This window comes from Mauremys reevesii, linkage group 3 (genome assembly GCF_016161935.1).
Source record: "Mauremys reevesii isolate NIE-2019 linkage group 3, ASM1616193v1, whole genome shotgun sequence".
NCBI classification, from domain to species: domain Eukaryota; kingdom Metazoa; phylum Chordata; order Testudines; family Geoemydidae; genus Mauremys; species Mauremys reevesii.
This window is the reverse complement of record NC_052625.1, coordinates 177555551-177575072: the sequence shown is the minus strand read 5'-3', so window position 1 is coordinate 177575072 and position 19522 is coordinate 177555551. Positions and strand designations below refer to the sequence as shown.

The 19522-nt window shown below is 38.7% G+C and overlaps 1 protein-coding gene across 5 annotated transcripts in view; it reads left to right on the top strand.

Moving 5' to 3' along the window:
• Positions 1–18036, top strand: part of KIDINS220 (kinase D interacting substrate 220) — a 166027-nt gene extending 147991 nt beyond the window's left edge. For 2 of the 5 annotated variants that reach the window (XM_039528935.1, XM_039528936.1), the window contains exons 27-30: positions 1501–1647; positions 9505–9603; positions 10465–10713; positions 12974–15431. In XM_039528935.1, the coding sequence (XP_039384869.1) occupies positions 1501–1647; positions 9505–9603; positions 10465–10713; positions 12974–14245 (1767 nt within the window). In that variant the 3' untranslated portion in view covers positions 14246–15431. Of the gene's footprint in view, positions 1–1500; positions 1648–9504; positions 9604–10464; positions 10714–12973; positions 15432–17885 lie in introns of those variants that run through there. The other 3 variants (XM_039528938.1, XM_039528937.1, XM_039528939.1) reach the window with 2 other exon arrangements.
• Positions 18037–19522: the final 1486 nt, after the last annotated feature.

Sequence of the window (19522 nt, the reverse complement as noted above, 5' to 3'; positions counted from 1 at the left end):
TCAGTCATCTTTGTAATTGTCTATAAATCAAAGCAGTCATTAACACTTTCCAGCATAACAATACCCCTCATCTCCTCTCTGCCCATGTCTCAGTACAGTTTAAAATTTTGACATCCTGAATGACGTATCTCCCAGATAGACAGAAAAGAAATAAGAATAGTTGAGGGAAAAGGGAAGCACATACAGCCCCTGTCATGGGTGGGTTGGGTGATGGTGAGACACTCAGACTCTTGCAGAGAGGAATTGAGAGGTACACAGGACCCCTGGTATTCGGGGGGGAATGAGGCACAGTGGTATGGGGGACACCGAGCCCCAGCCATGTGCTGGAAGGGTGAATGGAGGGCACACAGAGCCCCTGTCATGGTGGAGAAGAGGGAAGGGAGGAATGAGGTGGCACACAGTTTGTGATACGAGGGGAGAATGTGAGACCCTGGCATACAGGGAGGTGATGAGGGAGGTTGGAGGGAGTCTCTGAAATAAAGAAGGATTGGAGGATGGCAAACAGGGAGTTTGTGATTGGAGAGGGGTGAATGAAGAGTGGTAGGAGCCTCTGGTGTGTGCAGTGAGCTTGACCTACAGAAGCAACTAAGTATCTGACCCTCTAGCATAAATAACAGCTGTTTATTTTGAAAAATATTTTTTTTCCAATGTAGATATCGTTATTGAGTAATGAGTGTTTTTCATGGACGCTGTGTAAAACTTTCAAAGAAAGCTGTAGTCTACAAATTGCCTTACATCAATTAATAATTAGACCCAATTTACAGTTTGAAACATATCACTAATATAGATGCTCGAATATATTGCTGATGGGTGTGGTATAAGAATCTAGATGGACAGTTTATCTGGATATATTTTAACAGGATTGTGAAATTGCATAAACATAGACATACATTTCTTCCCCTTCACCTTGCTTTAGCCATCTCTGTGTCGTGGCACAGAGACCCCACAACTTTTCTGAGAATTTAGAGCCTTGTTGTACTGGGCACCTGCAGATGCATTCATTTTTCCTCCCCACACCCTCTTTGGTGTTACTCCCAGAAGCTGAAAGAGTCACCCTACGTCACCTTAGTCTGAAGTTAGCATGAAGAGTTTGGGTAATACACTGGAATCCAGATTGTTTAATAAGGGCTTGTCTTGCTTTTAAAATTTGACCTAGTTAAATCTGTGCAAACCCCTAATGGTAACACTGTAGTTTTAACCCTTGCTTATATTGATATATTAATTTGTATATCTTATATTGATTTTTTTAATTAGTTTGGTTAAACTAGAACACTTTTCTAGGATGGACAGTGTCTCAGCCATTTCCTTCTAATTATTATTGTTATTATTACCACCATATGTTAGTATTTTCCAGTATTATATTTAGATAATTTGGCACTAATCATGATAATTTTACCTTTTAGTTCCATATCCAAAAATGCATATAATTGAAGACTGATTTGCCTCAGGCATGCTGAGCATTTGAATATGTTGTTTGTGTACATTTTTCCGCTTGCATAGGGAACAGGAACAGTCACAGGATCAGCCACTGGAGGATCACATGTGCCTTTGAGCTCAATGAATGTGGAAGCCGTATGTGAGAAGCTGAAACAGACAGAAGGGCTGGATCAGAGTATGCTACCTCAATATTCTGCAACTATAAGAAAGGTGATTCATTATTACACTTCAGTCATTTACATAGCATTGAAACACAGGAATGCATGTGTAGAAAAAATTATTTAACTGACTTATTGCATGAAAAATCTACTGAATCATACTGAATGTCAAAATATTTTTTATCTATGTATGTTCAAAGTAATGCAGTTTCTTTAATGCAAGAAAAATGTCCTGAGTACTTTGTTATCTTGTATTTAAAACTGAGGTAAGGGCCGTAGTCACTAAAGTGAAATGTCAAAATATGTTTTTTCTTGCAAAAAGAATATTGTACATTATTGTAATTAATTTACCATGTTCAATTTACCATGGTAACTTTCTTAAAGCCTGCATTTAATTTATTTTTTTAATCTCAGATGAGAATGTATAGTCTTTTACCTTATTTTAGATCAAGGAAAAAATTTGTCTGAAGACTTTCTCTCTCCTTTCCAAAGTCTTGTTATGTTTTCTGATAAATTAGGAGATAGTACTTTCCCAGTTTATTCCCTTATCCTGACAGATATATAAATGTTATATATGGAATGTTCTGGATGTGTGCAAAATACTAAAATTCTACATAGCCTACTGAAAGGCCTAGTACTGTCAAACTGGGTGCTCTGTGTGAGAGTTAACACCGGAAAACTACTTCTAAAACTATCATCTCTACATGAATCATGCAATGTATTACAAAAGTCTGATCTCAAAAGGTATTCTTTTCCCCCTGGTAGGGTAACTACATTTTTTTCAAAGACTAAAAATAGGATCCCTGTCCCAAAGAGGTGTTACAGATAAGTATTTTGTCAAGAAAGTGTGTAAAGGAGGATTTTGACAGATACAGTATCTGTAGGGAGTCAAAAGGGGAGAAAAGATATCCTTTCCTCCCTCCCATAGCTTTTCAGCATAAAAGTTGGAACATATTACAATGAAATATGGGCATCTATTTACCCATCATTGTTTTCTCCAAGTCCCAGCCCTGTGATTCTATTTTCTACTCCTGTATCTGCAGGCCCTGCAACTATTCTATGGAAATCTCCCATGCCCCAAGATTCCCCTATCTCTTAGTCTTCTCATTTAATTTTTATATACTCCCCTCCTCCTGTTTTCTGTTTTTTTGTTGTTTTTTTGTTTTTGTTTTTTTTTATTTTCTATACCTTTTGTTTTTCCTCACTTCATCCTCTCACCTTAATTTAGTCAATGTTATATATGGAATGTTCTGGATGTGTGCAAAATACTAAAATTCTACATAGCCTACTGAAAGGCCTAGTAACTACTCAAACTCTCTGTGTGAAGAGAGAAAGTTAAAAAACTACTAAAAAACTATCATCTCTACATGAATCATGCAATGTATTACAAAAGTCTGATCTAGACTAATCTGATCTGATTAGTCAATTCAGCCTTCCTTCCTCCCTCTTTACCTCTCACCCTTCCATATTTCCCTCACTTTCTCTGCCACACTTATTCACTCTCTCATTTATTGTGTCTTCCCTTCCATATGCTAATATAACTCCCTTGTGTCTCCCCTGCCTTTTCACAATCCAGTGCTCCCCACTGATGCCAGGAAAGTGAAGAGCAGCATTGAGGCTGGGTCAGTAGCCATTTTTGTATGAGTGTGTTGTTGCGGAGCTTTCTGTAAGTTCTGATTCTTCTTTGAGTGCTTGTTCATGTCCATTCCATATTAGGTGTGTGTGCTCGCCACATGCACTGGTGCTGGAAGTTTTCCCCTCAGCAGTGTCCGTAGCGGACCAGCTCTGGTGTCCTCTGGAATGGCACCCATATGGCGCAGTATAAGGGGCACCGCCAGCTCCCCCCACTCTCAGTTCCTTCTTGCTGCCAATGAGTGCTGGAACGTCTGATGCTTTGGCTAGCATTGATTCCTTCTCTGTTCTTGTGAATTTTGAAATCCTGTAAAATAGTTATACATAGTTAATAGTTTTCTTAGTTACCCTTAGTAATAGTTCTCACACTCTCCATTAGTCCCAAACGGGACCTGGTCAGGGCATGCCCAGGTCCCCAGGCTTTAAGCCCTGTGATTGCTGCAAATGGCATATGCCCGTCAGCGGTCCCCATACCAGCTGCTTAAGGTGCTTAGGCGTAGGGCACATAAGTGACAAGTGCCGTATCTGCAAGTCCTTCAAACCTAGGACGAAGAAGGAACGCAACATCCATCAAAGAGCATTCCTAATGGGGTCGTCACTCACTTCGGCGCCGGAGCAGGTGTCTGACTCTGCACCAAGCACTGTGGCCTCTGTGTGCAGTGCTCCCCCCAGCACTGTCCACAAGCCGGCACCGGTCTCCCTCTACAGTTCCAGTCAAGAAGCCGAAAAAGACTGGGGGGCAGGGAGGGAGAATCTCCTACCTCCCTCAAGGAAAAGGAGAGGGCAGGGGGTGTGCCAAGGCCCATGTCAGGAAGCTCAACATCCCCTTCAGGAAGTCAGTTCCCAGTTCAAGTCGAGCGGTGCAGCCCATCCCATGTCTTGCCTGTGACTCCAGATAGCGGTGCAGGCCCCGGCCAGCTTCAGGTGCCATCAACGCCCGAAGCTTTTCAAGCAGCTCAGGAGATCCTGACACTCCTGGTGCCACCCTCATTGGCTCCTGGTGCCACCCTCACTGGTCAGGGAGCTTAATGTACGCATTCCCTCCAGTTCCACTCATCAACAGGGTCCTAGCAAAGATCAAGAGACACAAAGCGCAGATGGTTGTGATCACCCCGACGTGGCCTCGCCAACATTGGTTCGGCACACTTATGAGCTTGTCCGCAGCCCCTCCCTGACCCCTGCCCGACCTGTCAGAAGGAGTCCAACAGGTCCTCCTGGGGAGTAGGAAGCCCTCAACCAGACTGACTTACTTGGCCAAGTAGATGAGGTTTTCCCGCTGGGTGTCTAAGCGTGGCATCTCTCCCTCGCATTCTTCCATACAGGCTGTCCTGGACTACCTGCTTCGTTTGAGGATCCAGGGCCTGGCACGTTCTTCCATTAGAGTGCGTCTAGTGGCCATCTCTGCTTTTCACCTGCTGATCCAAGGACAGACAGTGTTTTCCCACAACATGACAGTCAGATTCTTGATACGGCTCGAGAGGCTCTTCCCACAGTGGGATCTTAATTTGGTCCTCAGGCTCATAGGCCCACCCTTTGAGACGCTGGGTTCCTGATCTCTTTCTCACCTGTCATGGAAAGTTGCATTCCTGGTGGCGGTGACGTCGGCAACACAGGTCTCTGAAATTAAAGCCTTGACCTCAGCACCTCCGTACATGGTCTTCTACAAAGATAAGGTTCAGTTGCAGCCCCACCCGGCCTTCTTGCCAAAATTGGTCTCCAACTTCCATATGAACCAGGACATCTTCCTCCCAGTGTTCTGTCCCAAATCACACAAGACCAGTGAGGAGATGCGTCTTCATGCCCTGGACATCTGGAGGGCTTTGGCTTTCTACTTAGAATGTACTGAGCGGATAGGATGAATTGTGCATAAGGACCTGTTACGACAGTTCCGCTGCTGCACATTGTCAGAGCCCACTCAACGAGAGTGCAGACATCTTCGGCAGCCTTTCTGGCACGCATCCCTATTCAGGACACCTATAATGCCACAACGTGGTCCCCTGTTCACATGTTTACCACTGATTATGCCATCACTTAGCAGGCCAGAGACGACGCTGGGTTCGGCAGAGCTGTTTAATCTACACATCCGTGAATTCCTACCCACCTCTAGGGGTACTGCTTGGGAGTCACCCAATATGGAATGGACATGAGCAAGCACTCAAAGAAGAAAAGACAGTTACCTTTTCTGTAACTGGTGTTCTTTGATATGTGTTTCTCATGTCCATTCTGCAACCTGCCGTCCTTCCCCACTGTCAGTTTCCGGCAAGAAGGAACTGAGGGTGGGGGGAGTTGGCAGTGCCCCTTACACCATGTCATGTGGGCGCCACTCCAGCGGGCACCAGAGCTGGTACCCTATGGATACTGCTGAGGGAAAAACTTCTGGCACCGGTGCATGTGGCGAGCACGTACCCCCTAATATGGAATGGACATGAGCATGAACACCAGTTACGTAAAAGGTTACTGTCTTTTCCCATGTGTATGTCAGAGTAAATACAGGGGAATGGTGGTTCAAGGGCTCATGTAATAGGTGCTCATTTGAAGCTTCATGAGTGCTTGTTAGAGGGAAGGGTAGGATTTCAGCTAGTAATAGGGTTGGTGGGAGGTCATCCTTGTAGTGTATGTGCAGTTAGCTGGCTTGCTTTCGCTTCCCTTGGCTCAACTGGCTAGTCCGGAAGGATGCAAAAATCAGAGACACATGGTCACCCTGTTCGCAAGGGCTGTACAGAGGGGACGCTTCCTGGGAGGAGAGCATTTTGTGCTGGTAGAGATGTTCCAGGTATACCCACAAACCAGACAGTAAAATAGTAGTCATGATGTTTTTTACTAGTGCCACTGATTAAACATAAAACAGAGCCAGATCCACAACATGTGCAGTAATAATAATAATCAAAAGTTTTAATATCCCAAAATCTGTATTGACACTTTTTATAATTACTAACCAAAACCCCTGGGTATGTTCTGAAATACATTTACCTGATTTTCCACATACATTTTAAGATTCCAGAAGAGACCATTAGATTATTTAGTATGGCCTCCTATATAACACAGGCCAGAGAATTTCACGCGGTTACCACTGTATTTAGCCTGATAACATGTCTTTGACTAGAGCATATCTTTCAGAAAGGCATTCAGTCTTGTTTTGAAGACAACAAGAGATAAAGGATCCACCACTTTCCTTCATAGTTTGTAGTAATGATTAATAACCTTTGCAAATGTGTGCCTTATTTCTAATCTGAGTTTGCATGGCTTCAGGTTCCAGCCATTAGTTCTTGGTTCATATCCAGGCTTCTCCTTGAATAGTCTTACAGCTTTATAGGTTCAGAGCCATGAAGTAGTTTATGGAAATTATACTTATAATGATCTCACACTAGCCTCTGTGCATACTCAAAAATGCTTTTATAGCCATTGCCTAATTCATATTGAGTCTATTAGTGACCCAGAAGTGGAATCAATCCTCTGCTCCAGCCCTTTAATCTTGTCCTCTCTTCAGTTTCATAAGAGGGGCGTCCCCCTTTCATAAGGGAAGTCTGAAGTGTATTAGCAGCACTCCTACGCTGCAATGCTGCTTCACTCCTCCCTAACAGCTTGGGAAAACTCCATAATGTATTGCTAAAGATAACCTGTAACCCAGAGCATTTCTCTGATGCAAGGTATTTTAGGGATGTCTGTTGGTCCTCTTATAATTTGTTCCTTAGTGTTAATCTACAACTCTAGCTGTATCATATAAGGAATACTTCTATTCAAGAACCTTTTCTGGTCATCCCTATGTGATTTCTTCTCTTACTCCAACTGGCATGTAAGCTTCAGACACTGCCTTTAGATGAAAAGCTCTTTGTGCTACTCCTTAATCATATTTATTCAACTCTCACCTGGGATGTACTGTCATAGTACTCATTCTATCTGGATTAAATACCAAAGATTCCAAATCACTCTCTAAAGATGCAAAAATAACATACTATGTGTTTGTTTATATTTTTTGTTCTAATTTATGAGGGTTGGTGACAAACTGGAGATTTTTCTGCCCCACTCCCTTCTCTTTTTGGGACCCAGTTCTTTCGGGATTGGATTATAAGAAAAGAGGTTTCCACTATTGAGTAGATCAGTTTAGGAGAAAATAAAAGGGGGAAGCCAATTCATTCTGCAAATAATTGTGGCTCATGAACTGACTCTGCTGCTTGTCACAATTGTGAAGCACAGTTGTAAAACCCCTGTCCCAAATCCTTGTCCTGAAATAGAGATCTCAGATTAACAGGAAATATTTCATATCAATTCCCATATATCCCTGAATATCTGTAACTTTTTTTTTTAAAGAGTAAAATGTCCTTTTTCATATGTTGGTAAATAAGGTATCTCATCCTACAGTTCTCATCTGTTTAATCTGTCCTGTCTAAATTAGCTTCATATCCTGAAACACATTCCACTTATATCTCTCACTTTGTGTTGTCACTGATACTTAGATGGATGCTTTATAAACTTAATTTTTTGGTCCCTTCTCTTTATTCTTCCTTTCCTCACTGTTCTTTACCAGAGTACAATCCAGATTAATGTGTCACCCCTGCTATGCAACATTGGGTGCTTTACAATTGCTTGCTGAAGTAGCTCCCAGGTGGACCACTAAAAACAGCCTGCCAGAATGCAAGCCACACCCTTGGTGTCTGTGTGTAGTTGTAGCCTGCCAGCCACACATGGATTACACTATGGCTCTCACCAGTTGTGGTTATACTGCAGGATGACTCCAACACACACCCATTCGCACATTTCCCTCCAGAAATGTATGTCCTGTACTGCCCAGCCCTCTCCAGAACACTACAAATTATGTCTGTTATTCCTTTAAGAAAATAATATGCACACAGCTTGTCATCCGAAATGGAATTACCCAGACACTTCAATTTAAATATGCTGGATTAGATAATAAAATTAGTTTATTAACTATAAAGAACTGGATTTCAAGTAAGTACAAGTAATGAGGCATAAAAGTCAGAAATGGTTACAAGAAAAATAAAGATAAGATATTTATTAATACCTAACTTAACAAACTACATCAGATTCAAGCAAAATTTCTCTCTGCATGCTTTCAACAGTCTTACTGACCAAACCCTGTAGGTCAGGACCCCTTCTCTGAGAGTCCAACAAACACTGCCTTTGTTGCTTCAGGTACAGTTAATGTGATGGGCAGGGAGAGAGAACGTGGTGCCTTAGTGTGTTTGTTCCTCCCTTTTATAGTTTCAGTCCCTCTCTTTAAAAACATTTCTAGCTGGGCACTATGAGACCATGAGTCAATGTGGAAGGATGTTCCCTGCTGCTTTTTTCTCACCTGTTTGAGCTTTCTTAGTTTCCCTCCCTGCTTGATGACTCTGTTCACTGCTTAAATTCCAATTAAGCAGAGCACACATTCCTTTGTTTAGGACAAACCTGTTTGTCAACCTCAGTTTGGGCAGGGCTGTGGAGTTTGGAACATGTGTGAGCAACAGTGTACAGTGGAATCTTATAACATCACCTAAAGTGTTGCCACACATATTTTATCAGGGCAATACTGACCAGCAAATTACGAGTTTTCAAATACTTCACAAGTCATACTTTGTACAAAGATTATTACAATAATATGTAGGGTATAAATACAGGAGTGTATTCTGTCATACTCACCAATACCAGATTATCCCTTATTCCATACAACTTCTCTCTGGTGCTACATAGTGTAGTACAATCCATCCACACTCAAGTGCCTCCTGAAGCAGGAAAATCCAGGTCTGATTAGGAGTTCTGGACTGCTGGAGGCAGTTAGGATTTGGGTAGAATCTTTCCTGAGCCAGGCTTTTGACCTTTCTGTTACCTCTTATCTCTGTATGTTGGTCTCATGTCTCCACAACTATTCAGGTGTGACTAGAGTTCTACTAAATTTGTTCCTGATCAATCAGTTGTTCTTTAGAGTAACACATGACTCTTCATCTTTGGGAAGGGAGTTTGTCACCACCACAGTTCTCCTTTACCCAGCCAAGGAATTGGTATTTGACCTTGAAATTGCCATTTGGTAGTCCATGGCATATACTTCAAGGCTTCCAAGGTAACCTCTATTGTTTAAAAGAACCTTAAGGTTTGAAAAGCAAAGTCAAGATTACTAAAAAGAAATATTGCTTCAAGTAAATGATAAATTAGAAATATAAAATCCTTGTATGAGTCCAAGATGATTTCTGGATAAAATGAATTTTATTATGAAATATTTACAGGGGTTTTTTTTTAAGGCACCAAGTACTTTTTACACAGTTTTACTTATTTTATTTAGGCAAACATAAATGGTCGTGTCTTGGCTCAATGTAACATCGATGAACTGAAGCGAGAGATGAACATGAATTTTGGTGACTGGCACTTGTTCAGAAGCACAGTAAGATAACATTTTGAGCTTTTCTTAAGTTTACTTTATCAAGAGAGCTGATGTTGTTTTAAATTTGATCTAGAACTCCTCATTTATTTTGCTTTTTCCTTGGTACTATAAGTCACTTCTCATGGTAAATGTGCAAGCGTGTATCATTACGTTGGCTGCATCTTAAAACTCAAACTATTAAAGTATTGGTAGTATTGGACTTACACAATCCATACAGTGAGGGGCAGCTGTATCTCTGATACTGTTAAGCCATACGTGTATACTAAAAGATCTGTTCTTCCCTCAGCTTGAGGGTAAATAACAACATAGTTAATGGGAGCTAGGGACAGGCATCAGACTGTTAAATTCTCCACAAAGATGTTTGAGTGCTGTTGATTCTCTACTCCTGTACTGCAGAATATGTTTCTGCTACTAATTCACAGACTTGTAAATATTGATGGTTACTAGACAGTGTTTTATTGTGATACTGACGTTTATTAAAACTATTAAATGTGGTATTTGTTTTTTCACTCTTAAATGTGTAATTAGTATTTTGTTTTACAGGACTTGCATTCTTGAAAATTGAGAGTCTTTGGCATGTTAATGCTTTAAAAAGGCTGTGTACAGTAACTATATATTAAGAATGATTTTCATTGCAGACAATGAGGACAATTCCATAAAGAGATCTCTCCCAAGTAGTCTTTTTTTGGTGAATCATTCAGAAACATGCATGCAATTTTACAATTTAAAAAAAAGCAAGTTACATTTTCCTGTTTCCTTTTGTTTGGAATGTAATTGTTACAATTTAAGAAAGATTACTTGCTCAAACCATTTTATCTTGCTTTGCTGTGTAATGACATTTGTACTGTTTTTTACATTAAGGTACTCGAAATGAGAAATACAGAAAATCAGGTTGTTCATGAAGATTCTCGTGCAGTGAGTGAACATGTTACCAATGTGATTCCTCACAATGAGCTTGCTCATCGTCCTGTGCATAATAGTGAATTGCCTCATACTGAGCTTACAGGAATTTCTGCTCAGGTTCCCTACGCTCTCAACTTCAGCTTTGAAGAACTGAACACAATTGGTCTCGATGAAGCTCCTCCACATCACAGTAATTTGAGCTGGCAGGTATTTACTAAAGAGATGTATTTTGTTTACCTAATATGTGGGAAATTATTCTTTGTTAGATGACAGGGCAGACTGCAAGTCCACTCTGTCTATTCAGATACCCTCTCAACTCCCTGTCTTGCCCCAAGACCATAGTTTGAAGAGAGAGTAGGGAACAACCCCAAATAAACGATTTCCACTGCCTCATCCTCATTTTCTCTCACTCCCCAATAACTGTTTCTCCTCCCTGGTAATTCCCCTCCAGGGGGAGAGTATGACTAAAGTACTTAGTTCACCTTGCATAAGGCATGGTAAATACTAGATATTTCATCAGATAAATTCTATTAATCATACTGTTCAATCCTCACAAATGGTAACTATTTTAATAACTTGCTACCAGCATGCACCACTCAAAGGTTGAGAAATATATTTGACTTTTTAATTTAATTTTATTAATTCTAACATGCACAGTACTGTTGGATGTCAGAGCCTGGGTCCTGTATTGGCAAGTGATCCAGCATTAAACTCTGGATTTGGGACCCTCCTCTCATTCTCCCACAAGCTTTGTGCATATAATTTTTGGCTTATAATTTCCAAAATCACACTAAGTATGAGCATTTTTAGGTATATGGGGCCTTTACAGAGGTAATTGATAAATGAATAAATGTTTTTAAGGCAATGGTCAAGATTTTAAAAAGTAACTAGTGATTTTCAGTGCCTCAAATTCTGGGCACCCAAAAAATTGAGGCCTGATTTTCAGAGGGTCAATCCTCAGCACTTCTTGAAAATCAGGTATTTCAAGTTGAGCATCCAGAAACTGAGGCACCCAAAATCACTAATTACAACTCTTGGCCAATCTTTTTAATCATCATAGTTATAACTGAAATGTACACAAAATGATTTAGGACATAAATGAGTGTTTCTTATGAACACTTCAGGTAAAATCCAGTCTCAGTATGTCCTTTTCAACACCAGTATGGTGTGGCTCTCTGTCTTTTATTTGTAGTTTTTCATTATATGTCAAGAGCCCAGGAATAATGGAAACAAAGATTTTGAAAGACAAACATTAAAAAAAAATCAAAACTTTAGAACCACAATAGAGAGAGAAACATTAATTCAGAAAAGTAAGAAGTTAGTCAGTTTGACCGTCTACTTTTGGGAAGCATTGGAATCCACCATTCAGAGGATATATAGCAAGTTTGCATCAATAAATAAACAAAAACCGGCTCATCTAAAGGGGAAAAGGCACCTTTTGGAAATGGATAGCCAAATTAAATACTCCTTTCTGAATTAATTTAGCTCTATTTAATAGGGAATATGCATACATAACTGACCATATCCATCTTTGAGACTGCAGTGTTTCATTATGGGCACTGAATTGCTGTAGCAGCTTGTTGTCTTTCATTGAATATATAAGATGCTTATTTTTAGACATTGTTTTATTCATCATTAATCATGTTTGGCAACTTCACAAAATCCTAGTATATAGAAAAGAATCTTGTGGAGAGCTGTTAGTAATATTTAATAAATCACAAGACCTTGGTAGTAGTACAGAAGGGATAACAAAACTACAGCCCACAGATAAGATCCTTCCTAAGGCTTCTTGCACATAATTGCTTGCTAAAGAACAGTTTTTGAGGAAAAAAGGAAAGAATCAGGAAAAAAAAATGCATGTAGGACCAAGAGCAAGGTGGAAGAGAAAGGATAAGTGAAAGAGAAGGAGCGAGGAGAGAAGAGGTGAGGAACAAAGTTCATATTCCTAATCTGAAAGTCTGATTTTTCTGAAACCAGCTAAATACAATGAAAGTTTCAGTAGTATATATTCAGCGCTAATGCGTTTAATTATTTTCAAAATTCTCCCTCACAAATATTTGTTGGCAATTAATTGTCCTTGAAATTTAAATAAAAAAATTATATATACATGTGTGTGTATGAGTGAAAAGCCTAAACTCAATACACCAAATGAATTTAATAATTATAAAGTCTCTTCAAAAAGGAGAAACTTTAAATGTTTTGATTAAATACAGATTTGTATGTAATTTCTTTTTGCAATGGAACAGAAATGACAGTGTTTTGTGGAGTTGATGAATGAGTGTGAATACAAATATGACTATTAAGCATTTATCCAGATCTTTTAAATGGTTATTTAAGAATTTAACTGCCATGATGTATTACAGACAAAAGTTTTTCATTCATTCATATATGCTATTGCTTCTGGTTATATTAAAATAAGGATAATAATAAATAGTTTTGTTTTATTGTTTTTTTGTTTTTTTTCCAGTCACAAACTCGCAGAACTCCAAGTCTTTCAAGTCTCAATTCTCAAGATTCTAGTGTAGAAATCTCAAAGCTTACTGATAAGGTGCAGGCAGAATACAGAGATGCATATAGAGAATATATTGCTCAAATGTCACAGCTAGAAGGAGGTGCAAGTTCTACCACTGTAAGTGGTAGATCTTCCCCACATAGCACATCAGCTTTCTATATGGGGCAGAGCACATCAGGGGGCTCCCTCCATTCCAGTATAGAACAAGAAAAAGGAAAGGATGGTGAACAGAAACAAGATGATGGACGAAAGTCCTTTCTGATGAAGAGGGGTGATGTTGTAGATTACAGTACTTCAGGTGTTTCCATTAATGATGCATCTCCTTTGGACCCTATCACTGAAGAAGATGAAAAATCTGATCAGTCTGGTTCCAAGCTTCTTCCAGGAAAGAAATCTTCAGAAAGAACAAGCATTTTCCAGGCAGCAGATTTAAAACTAAAAGGAGTTACTTTGCGCTATCAGAAACTGCCAAGTGATGAAGATGAATCTGGAACAGAAGAATCAGATAACACTCCACTTCTCAAGGAAGGAAAGGATAAGAAAATGGATGGGAAAGTGGACAAGCAACCAAAATCCCCAGAACATGGATCTGAGCCTATTAGAACCTTCATCAAAGCAAAGGAGTACTTGACAGACGCCCTTTTAGACAAAAAGGATTCCTCTGATTCTGGTGTGAGGTCCAGTGAAAGTTCTCCAAACCACTCCCTCCACAATGATGGAGCGGATGATTCACAGCTTGAAAAAGCAAATCTCATTGAGCTTGAAGATGACAGCCACAGTGGAAAGAGAGGAATTCCACACAGTCTGAGTGGCCTTCAAGATCCAGCTGTGGCACGCATGTCAATTTGCTCAGAAGACAAGAAAAGCCCTTCAGAGAGCAGCTTAATAGCAAGCAGTCCTGAAGAGAACTGGCTTGCTTGCCAGAAAGTCTATAATCTAAACAGAACACCTAGTACAGTCACCCTAAATAATAACAGTGCTCCAGCCAATCGAGCTAATCAAAATTTTGAAGAAATTGAAGATATCAGAGAGTCTTCTCAAATCATCCTGCGCCCTGGCTCCAGCTCCAACTCAGCTGCAGTTCAGAATGAGAACCTAAAAAGCGTGGCTCTCAAGCGAAGCCAGCGTTCAAGTTATACCAGGCTTTCGAAAGATTCTTCAGAGCTCCATGGTGTTACAGCCTCGGACACTGCAGGTTTTGGAGAAGAGAGAGAGAGTATTCTGTGAAAGGAACAAACAAAATTAAAACAGAGCATGTCTGTATGTCAGAATTTTCTTAAAATCCCTGGTTTGTCAGTTCATGATCATGCTAGACACTTTTTATCTCTTTCAGTAACCTCCACTAACAAACCTGGTTTTTTTTCCAGGCATTTTTTTTTTAAAGAAAAAATAACCTACACTATAAAATATTTCATTACCCCTCCCCCTAATTTATACTGCTAGCAAATATTATGCTCTTTTCCACAAATGAAAGCAGTTCGTGTCTTTCTGCATGGGAATCAAATTTCGTGCCAGAGAATTTTGGAGGAAAAGATGTTTTAGGATTAAGTAGGTCAGGAGTATTTCATATAAAAGTAAAACATAGACATTAAATGTCTGCTGCAATGCACAAACTCACATTTTGTTATCCCTTCTAAAAATTCCAATTAAACAGATTACTTTTAGAAAAACATTGTACCATGTATTCCCATCTGAATTTACAGAAGCCAGAAGACACGATATTAAAATCCCTCAGGCCCTTGGTAACATGAAATTTCATACTTTTCATTAATTAGTTGATCTCTAAAAGTATGTGCAACATATGAAATAGAATATGTTGGTTAAGTATTAAGGTACATGATTGGCTAACTGTACATCTTTATCACCTGTTCTGTAATTGCTTTTGTTTCTGGCAATTTTATTTGTGCATTGTGCTGATTTGTAGAGGACATTGTCTGGATATAGTGTTAGAATTAACAGATATTTAGTATGTAATGTTCTCTCATTGATTTAGTGAGTGCTCTATTTATTGTTGGTATGTAATTTCACAATCATTGCACTAAATAGTTGTAACTCCTGTTACATCAAGACAGTGTTTGCAAGTATTGTCTGAATTTATGAAGTATTGTTCTGTATGCCCTTTCACTAATATATTGTTTTTCACCTGGTTATAGAAAGGAAAAAGTAATTAATGTTTGCCATTTTAAAAGTAACATTAAAAAATCAGTTCAGTGATAATATAGTGTATCAGCTTTCTTATGTTAGAAGTATTTAATCGTTTGTTTGTCACTAAATAATGTATCTGAATGTCATTGTAGCAAATACTTTGTACTGTACGTGAAATGTGCATGATTTTGGAAACTTGTTCAATCAAATGTACTCCAGTAGTATAGAGGGAATAATAAATAAATTGGCATATTGCTTTTTTGTCTGAGTTTCTGTTTATTATAGTGATTGTTTCCTCATTTGACAGAAAAATCAAAGGTACTTGAGAGGATGTTGTGATTAAAGCAATTTATGAATTTAATAATGATTAATGTTACAAACAAAGTAATATTTTTCATTAATAGATCTCCTAAATAATAATCAAGGTACAAAGAAAAATATTTGATCCATGGAATAGGCAAACTTGGATCATTTTTTAGTAATTGGTAATTGCGTGAGGGAGGTTAACCTCCCTCTGCTTGAAAATATTCCAAAGTCGTAATCATGTTTTTCATAAGTCACTTTGCTTTAGCTAGAAGTTTTTTGTAATGTGTTCCAGTCTCAGTGCATCTTCAGTCAGATTCATCCAGCTGGACCATGTGGTAATGGTCTCTTTTATCCATATTGAGAGAATGCATTTCAATGCCAGAGTCAATAGAAAGAGGAGGTTGGCTGTATCTGTTTCTTTAGTTTTCCATTCCCCACATGTCCCCAGCATTAACAATACTGAACACTTGATATGTTAACACCATAGAATTATGTTAAACTTGTACATAAGACTGTATCATTTGAATTGTATATTTCCTAAAATATTACCATATTGTTGGAATTCCTTGTGTACACTATTTTTATGATGTCTATTGTAAAGATTTTGAGAAATGCTCTGTTTTCAACTAACTTTACAGAAAACACAGTTTCATAATCTTTGCTAAACTTTTTGAAATATTTTCTGGTTCAGGACCCTTCCCTATATTTTACATATCTGTGACTGTACATCACTGATTGTCTTGTGCAACTACGTAGAGTCTCTGAATGTAAAAGCTTTTTTTGGAAAGACAGTTACAAAAAATGTTTGAGAGAGAAGGAAGAGAGGTACATCCTCCTCCTTGAAGACAACTTGGCAGTATTACAGAAAGCTACTGTCTATCTCACAAGCCTTGTTATCTCTGTAACTCATCAGATAATCTAATTGGAGCAAATGTCAGATGGTCTTCACATAATTTTAAACCTTTAATACTCTATAAGAAAGTCTCATCTGCCAGTCCTCATGGAAAGCTGGGTCTTTCTATGTTGAATGAAATATGTTAAAAAAAAAAAAAAAGACTTTTGCACAATATTTTCTAGCTTTCATTGGCCAACACTACTAAAGGCAATTGTTTGATAACTGACAATTGAAACAGTAGGAGCTAAGTGGCTAGCAAGGTGAGTTTCAATAGATAGCCATGTGCAGTCTTTAGTTCTTAATCTTGCACTATGCTAAAAACTAGCAGAACCAGTTTAGTAACTGGATCAATTCAGAAATGCTTAAAGTTCAGAAATGTTAAGCCATCTCCCATCTTACATTGTTGAAGCTGTTCAAGTGAGGAAAGAGATCACTTCCTTTGGGGGGGGGGGGAGGAGAGGAAGTGGAATAGATAAAAAAAAATAGCCCAAGATGTTTATCCAGTATTCCTGCGGAATGTAAAACAACATAAATCTTTACTCAGAACTGGATTATCTGAGCCATATGTAAAATCTCTGGTCCCAGTTTTCAGACTTATTGAATACCTGCAACTCCAGTTGAAGTCCTAAGGAGCTGGAGGTGTTGTGAACATCAGGCCCTTCACTATTTGTAGGTCTGTTCCATTTCTTCATCCTTCTAAATGAGGCTTCACTAATGCAAATGAGAATCACATACGTTTTCCAAAATACAATTATCTCCCACACAGATTTGTTTAACTAAAATTATGTAATATTTTATATATATATATTTTTAAAAATCTGATTTACTGCATATTGACATCACAGGTGCACTCTTATGTACTTCAAAATGTCACTCAGCAGCCAAGATGGACCATTGTATTTATTATTTTATAGTGTCCGAAAACATAATAGATGCTTAACAGAAAACAAAGAAAGGCATGATTCCCATGCTCTAAAGAGTTCATAATGTAAATATTTATTGGGGAGTCAGAAAGTTGGGATGGTCAGAAGAAAGGAGGGAATGGAGTGAAAGGGGATGTGGGTTACAGCAATACAATAATACAGTTGCTACCTTCAGACGTGTATACACCATAATGGTTCAGTTGAGGGTTCTTTATATATATATATAACAAATGCAAGGAAGGCAAGATATAAAATATGACAAAGTTTATGGTGAATGAATAGATAATGGTTATATCAAATAAATTGATTTGGAAGCACACCTTCATTCCTAAGCAATATAACTATTATTGTAGGCTTAGATAATTATTGTAATTCTGAGCTGGTTATATATGGGTTCCCAATGTAGCTCCTGGAACTAGCAGAGTATGAACATGTCATCTGCAAGAAGAACTTGCTTATAAATGTTGTGTGTTAATAAAACAACAAATATTCCTGATTCTCCTTGGAATCATACCTATAAGATGATGCTGTGTGCAAAATGCCTGTAGCTCAAAAGAATGCAGTTTTTTAAATCAAAGTATCTTATTGATTTTTACAGGTTGAATTTAAAACAGAGAGGGGAGAACTGCCTCCATAGGGGGGAAAGGAAAAAGGAGAAGGAAAGGGAAAGAAGGAGGAGAGAGTGAGTTTTCAAAGATACAGGAGAGTAGTAAAAGCAAAGTCCACCTAGGACATAATGGGTGTATATAGTTGCTGTTGTACATAATCTGTCACATGTATGAAAACGTTGCAAAAATCTAAAAATAAAACAATTTCATATTCCTGAAACTTCTTATTTTTGTATGACTTCATTTCTAGGGCTACTAGCTAGCTCAGTTGATTGAACAATCATGGATACAGGAGGCCATAAATATTCTGCAGTGTTAAAATGTGAGCTCTGTGACTTTGGAAATCAGCATTGGTAGAAATCCAAGAGTTCCATGAAGAATGGGGCAATGAATGCTCAAAATGAATTAAAAAAAAAAAAGTAAATGAAAACTATGAGAGCAAGATTATTGCTGGTATACAGGTCTTTCTATAACATCATTATTATGTGGGTAATTTCTATACCATATGTGGTCCCTTAGACTGGCATCTCCAGAAGGCATCCAAGCCCCTGTGTCTACAATGCAATTAAAAACCCATGGTTAACCCATGTCAGCTGACTCAAGCACCTAGGGCTTGCGTTAAAGGATTGTTTAACTATGGTGTAGATTCTCTGGCAGGATCCAAGCTCTGAGATGCTCCCCGCTCACAGGGTCCTGTAGCTCAGGCTCCAGCTCAAGCCTGAATGTCTATACCACAATTAAACAGCCCCTTAACACAAGCCTCAGGTCCCTAAATCAACTGACATGGGCCAACCATGGGTTTGTAATTGCAGTGTAGACATACCCATATTCTTAGTTTGTATATTTATCCAATATAGGCAAAGTGTGATTTTTTTGTTTTGTTTTGTCAGCTCAATTATTGAAGACCTGAAGAGGCTTTTTTAAAATACTCTTGCTTATGCTTGTCCATTTTTGTCATCAGTCAGTTTGGGGATTAAGCTCTGTAGCAGAGGTTCTTATTAAGGGTTCTAGATGTTACTGTGGTATTTCTAAGGAAAATAATATATGGCTATTTTGAGTTGCTTGCTTAAAATCACAACTTCAATACACATTTAAATGTTCTTGGGTGTCTGAGGTCAATATTTGTTGTACAAATATGTTGAATAGTAAGTGTGATACAGGAAATTTTTACCTGCTTTGATCCTGTGTAAAGATTGCAGCACACAGGTCAGAGACAGGTATAGAGATACTGACAAGGAGAAAGAGGGAGGATGAGAGAGATCGTGAACAATTCACCCCTCCCAATTAACATAACAAAGGTAGTGACAATATCATAATGCTTAACTTTGCTTAAAACAGTAGTTTGTTTTAGATTTGACGTTTTATGGTAAATAAGGTATAATATAATGATAGTTTATAGCTAAAAATTCAAAATGGCAGCCACACTGTTTTTGTATTAAAACATCAAAAACGGAGGACACAGACTAAATTGACCCATAGCAAATAAGAAACAGGGGTGACTCAACTCACTCCAAAATACCTGAAGGGGAGAGGTTAGGAGGAGGATCAGATCAAATGATAGGCAGAGCTGATTGGTTGAATTTTTGCCACCCACACAAGGGTGCTAATTACTGAACTTGAGACAGCA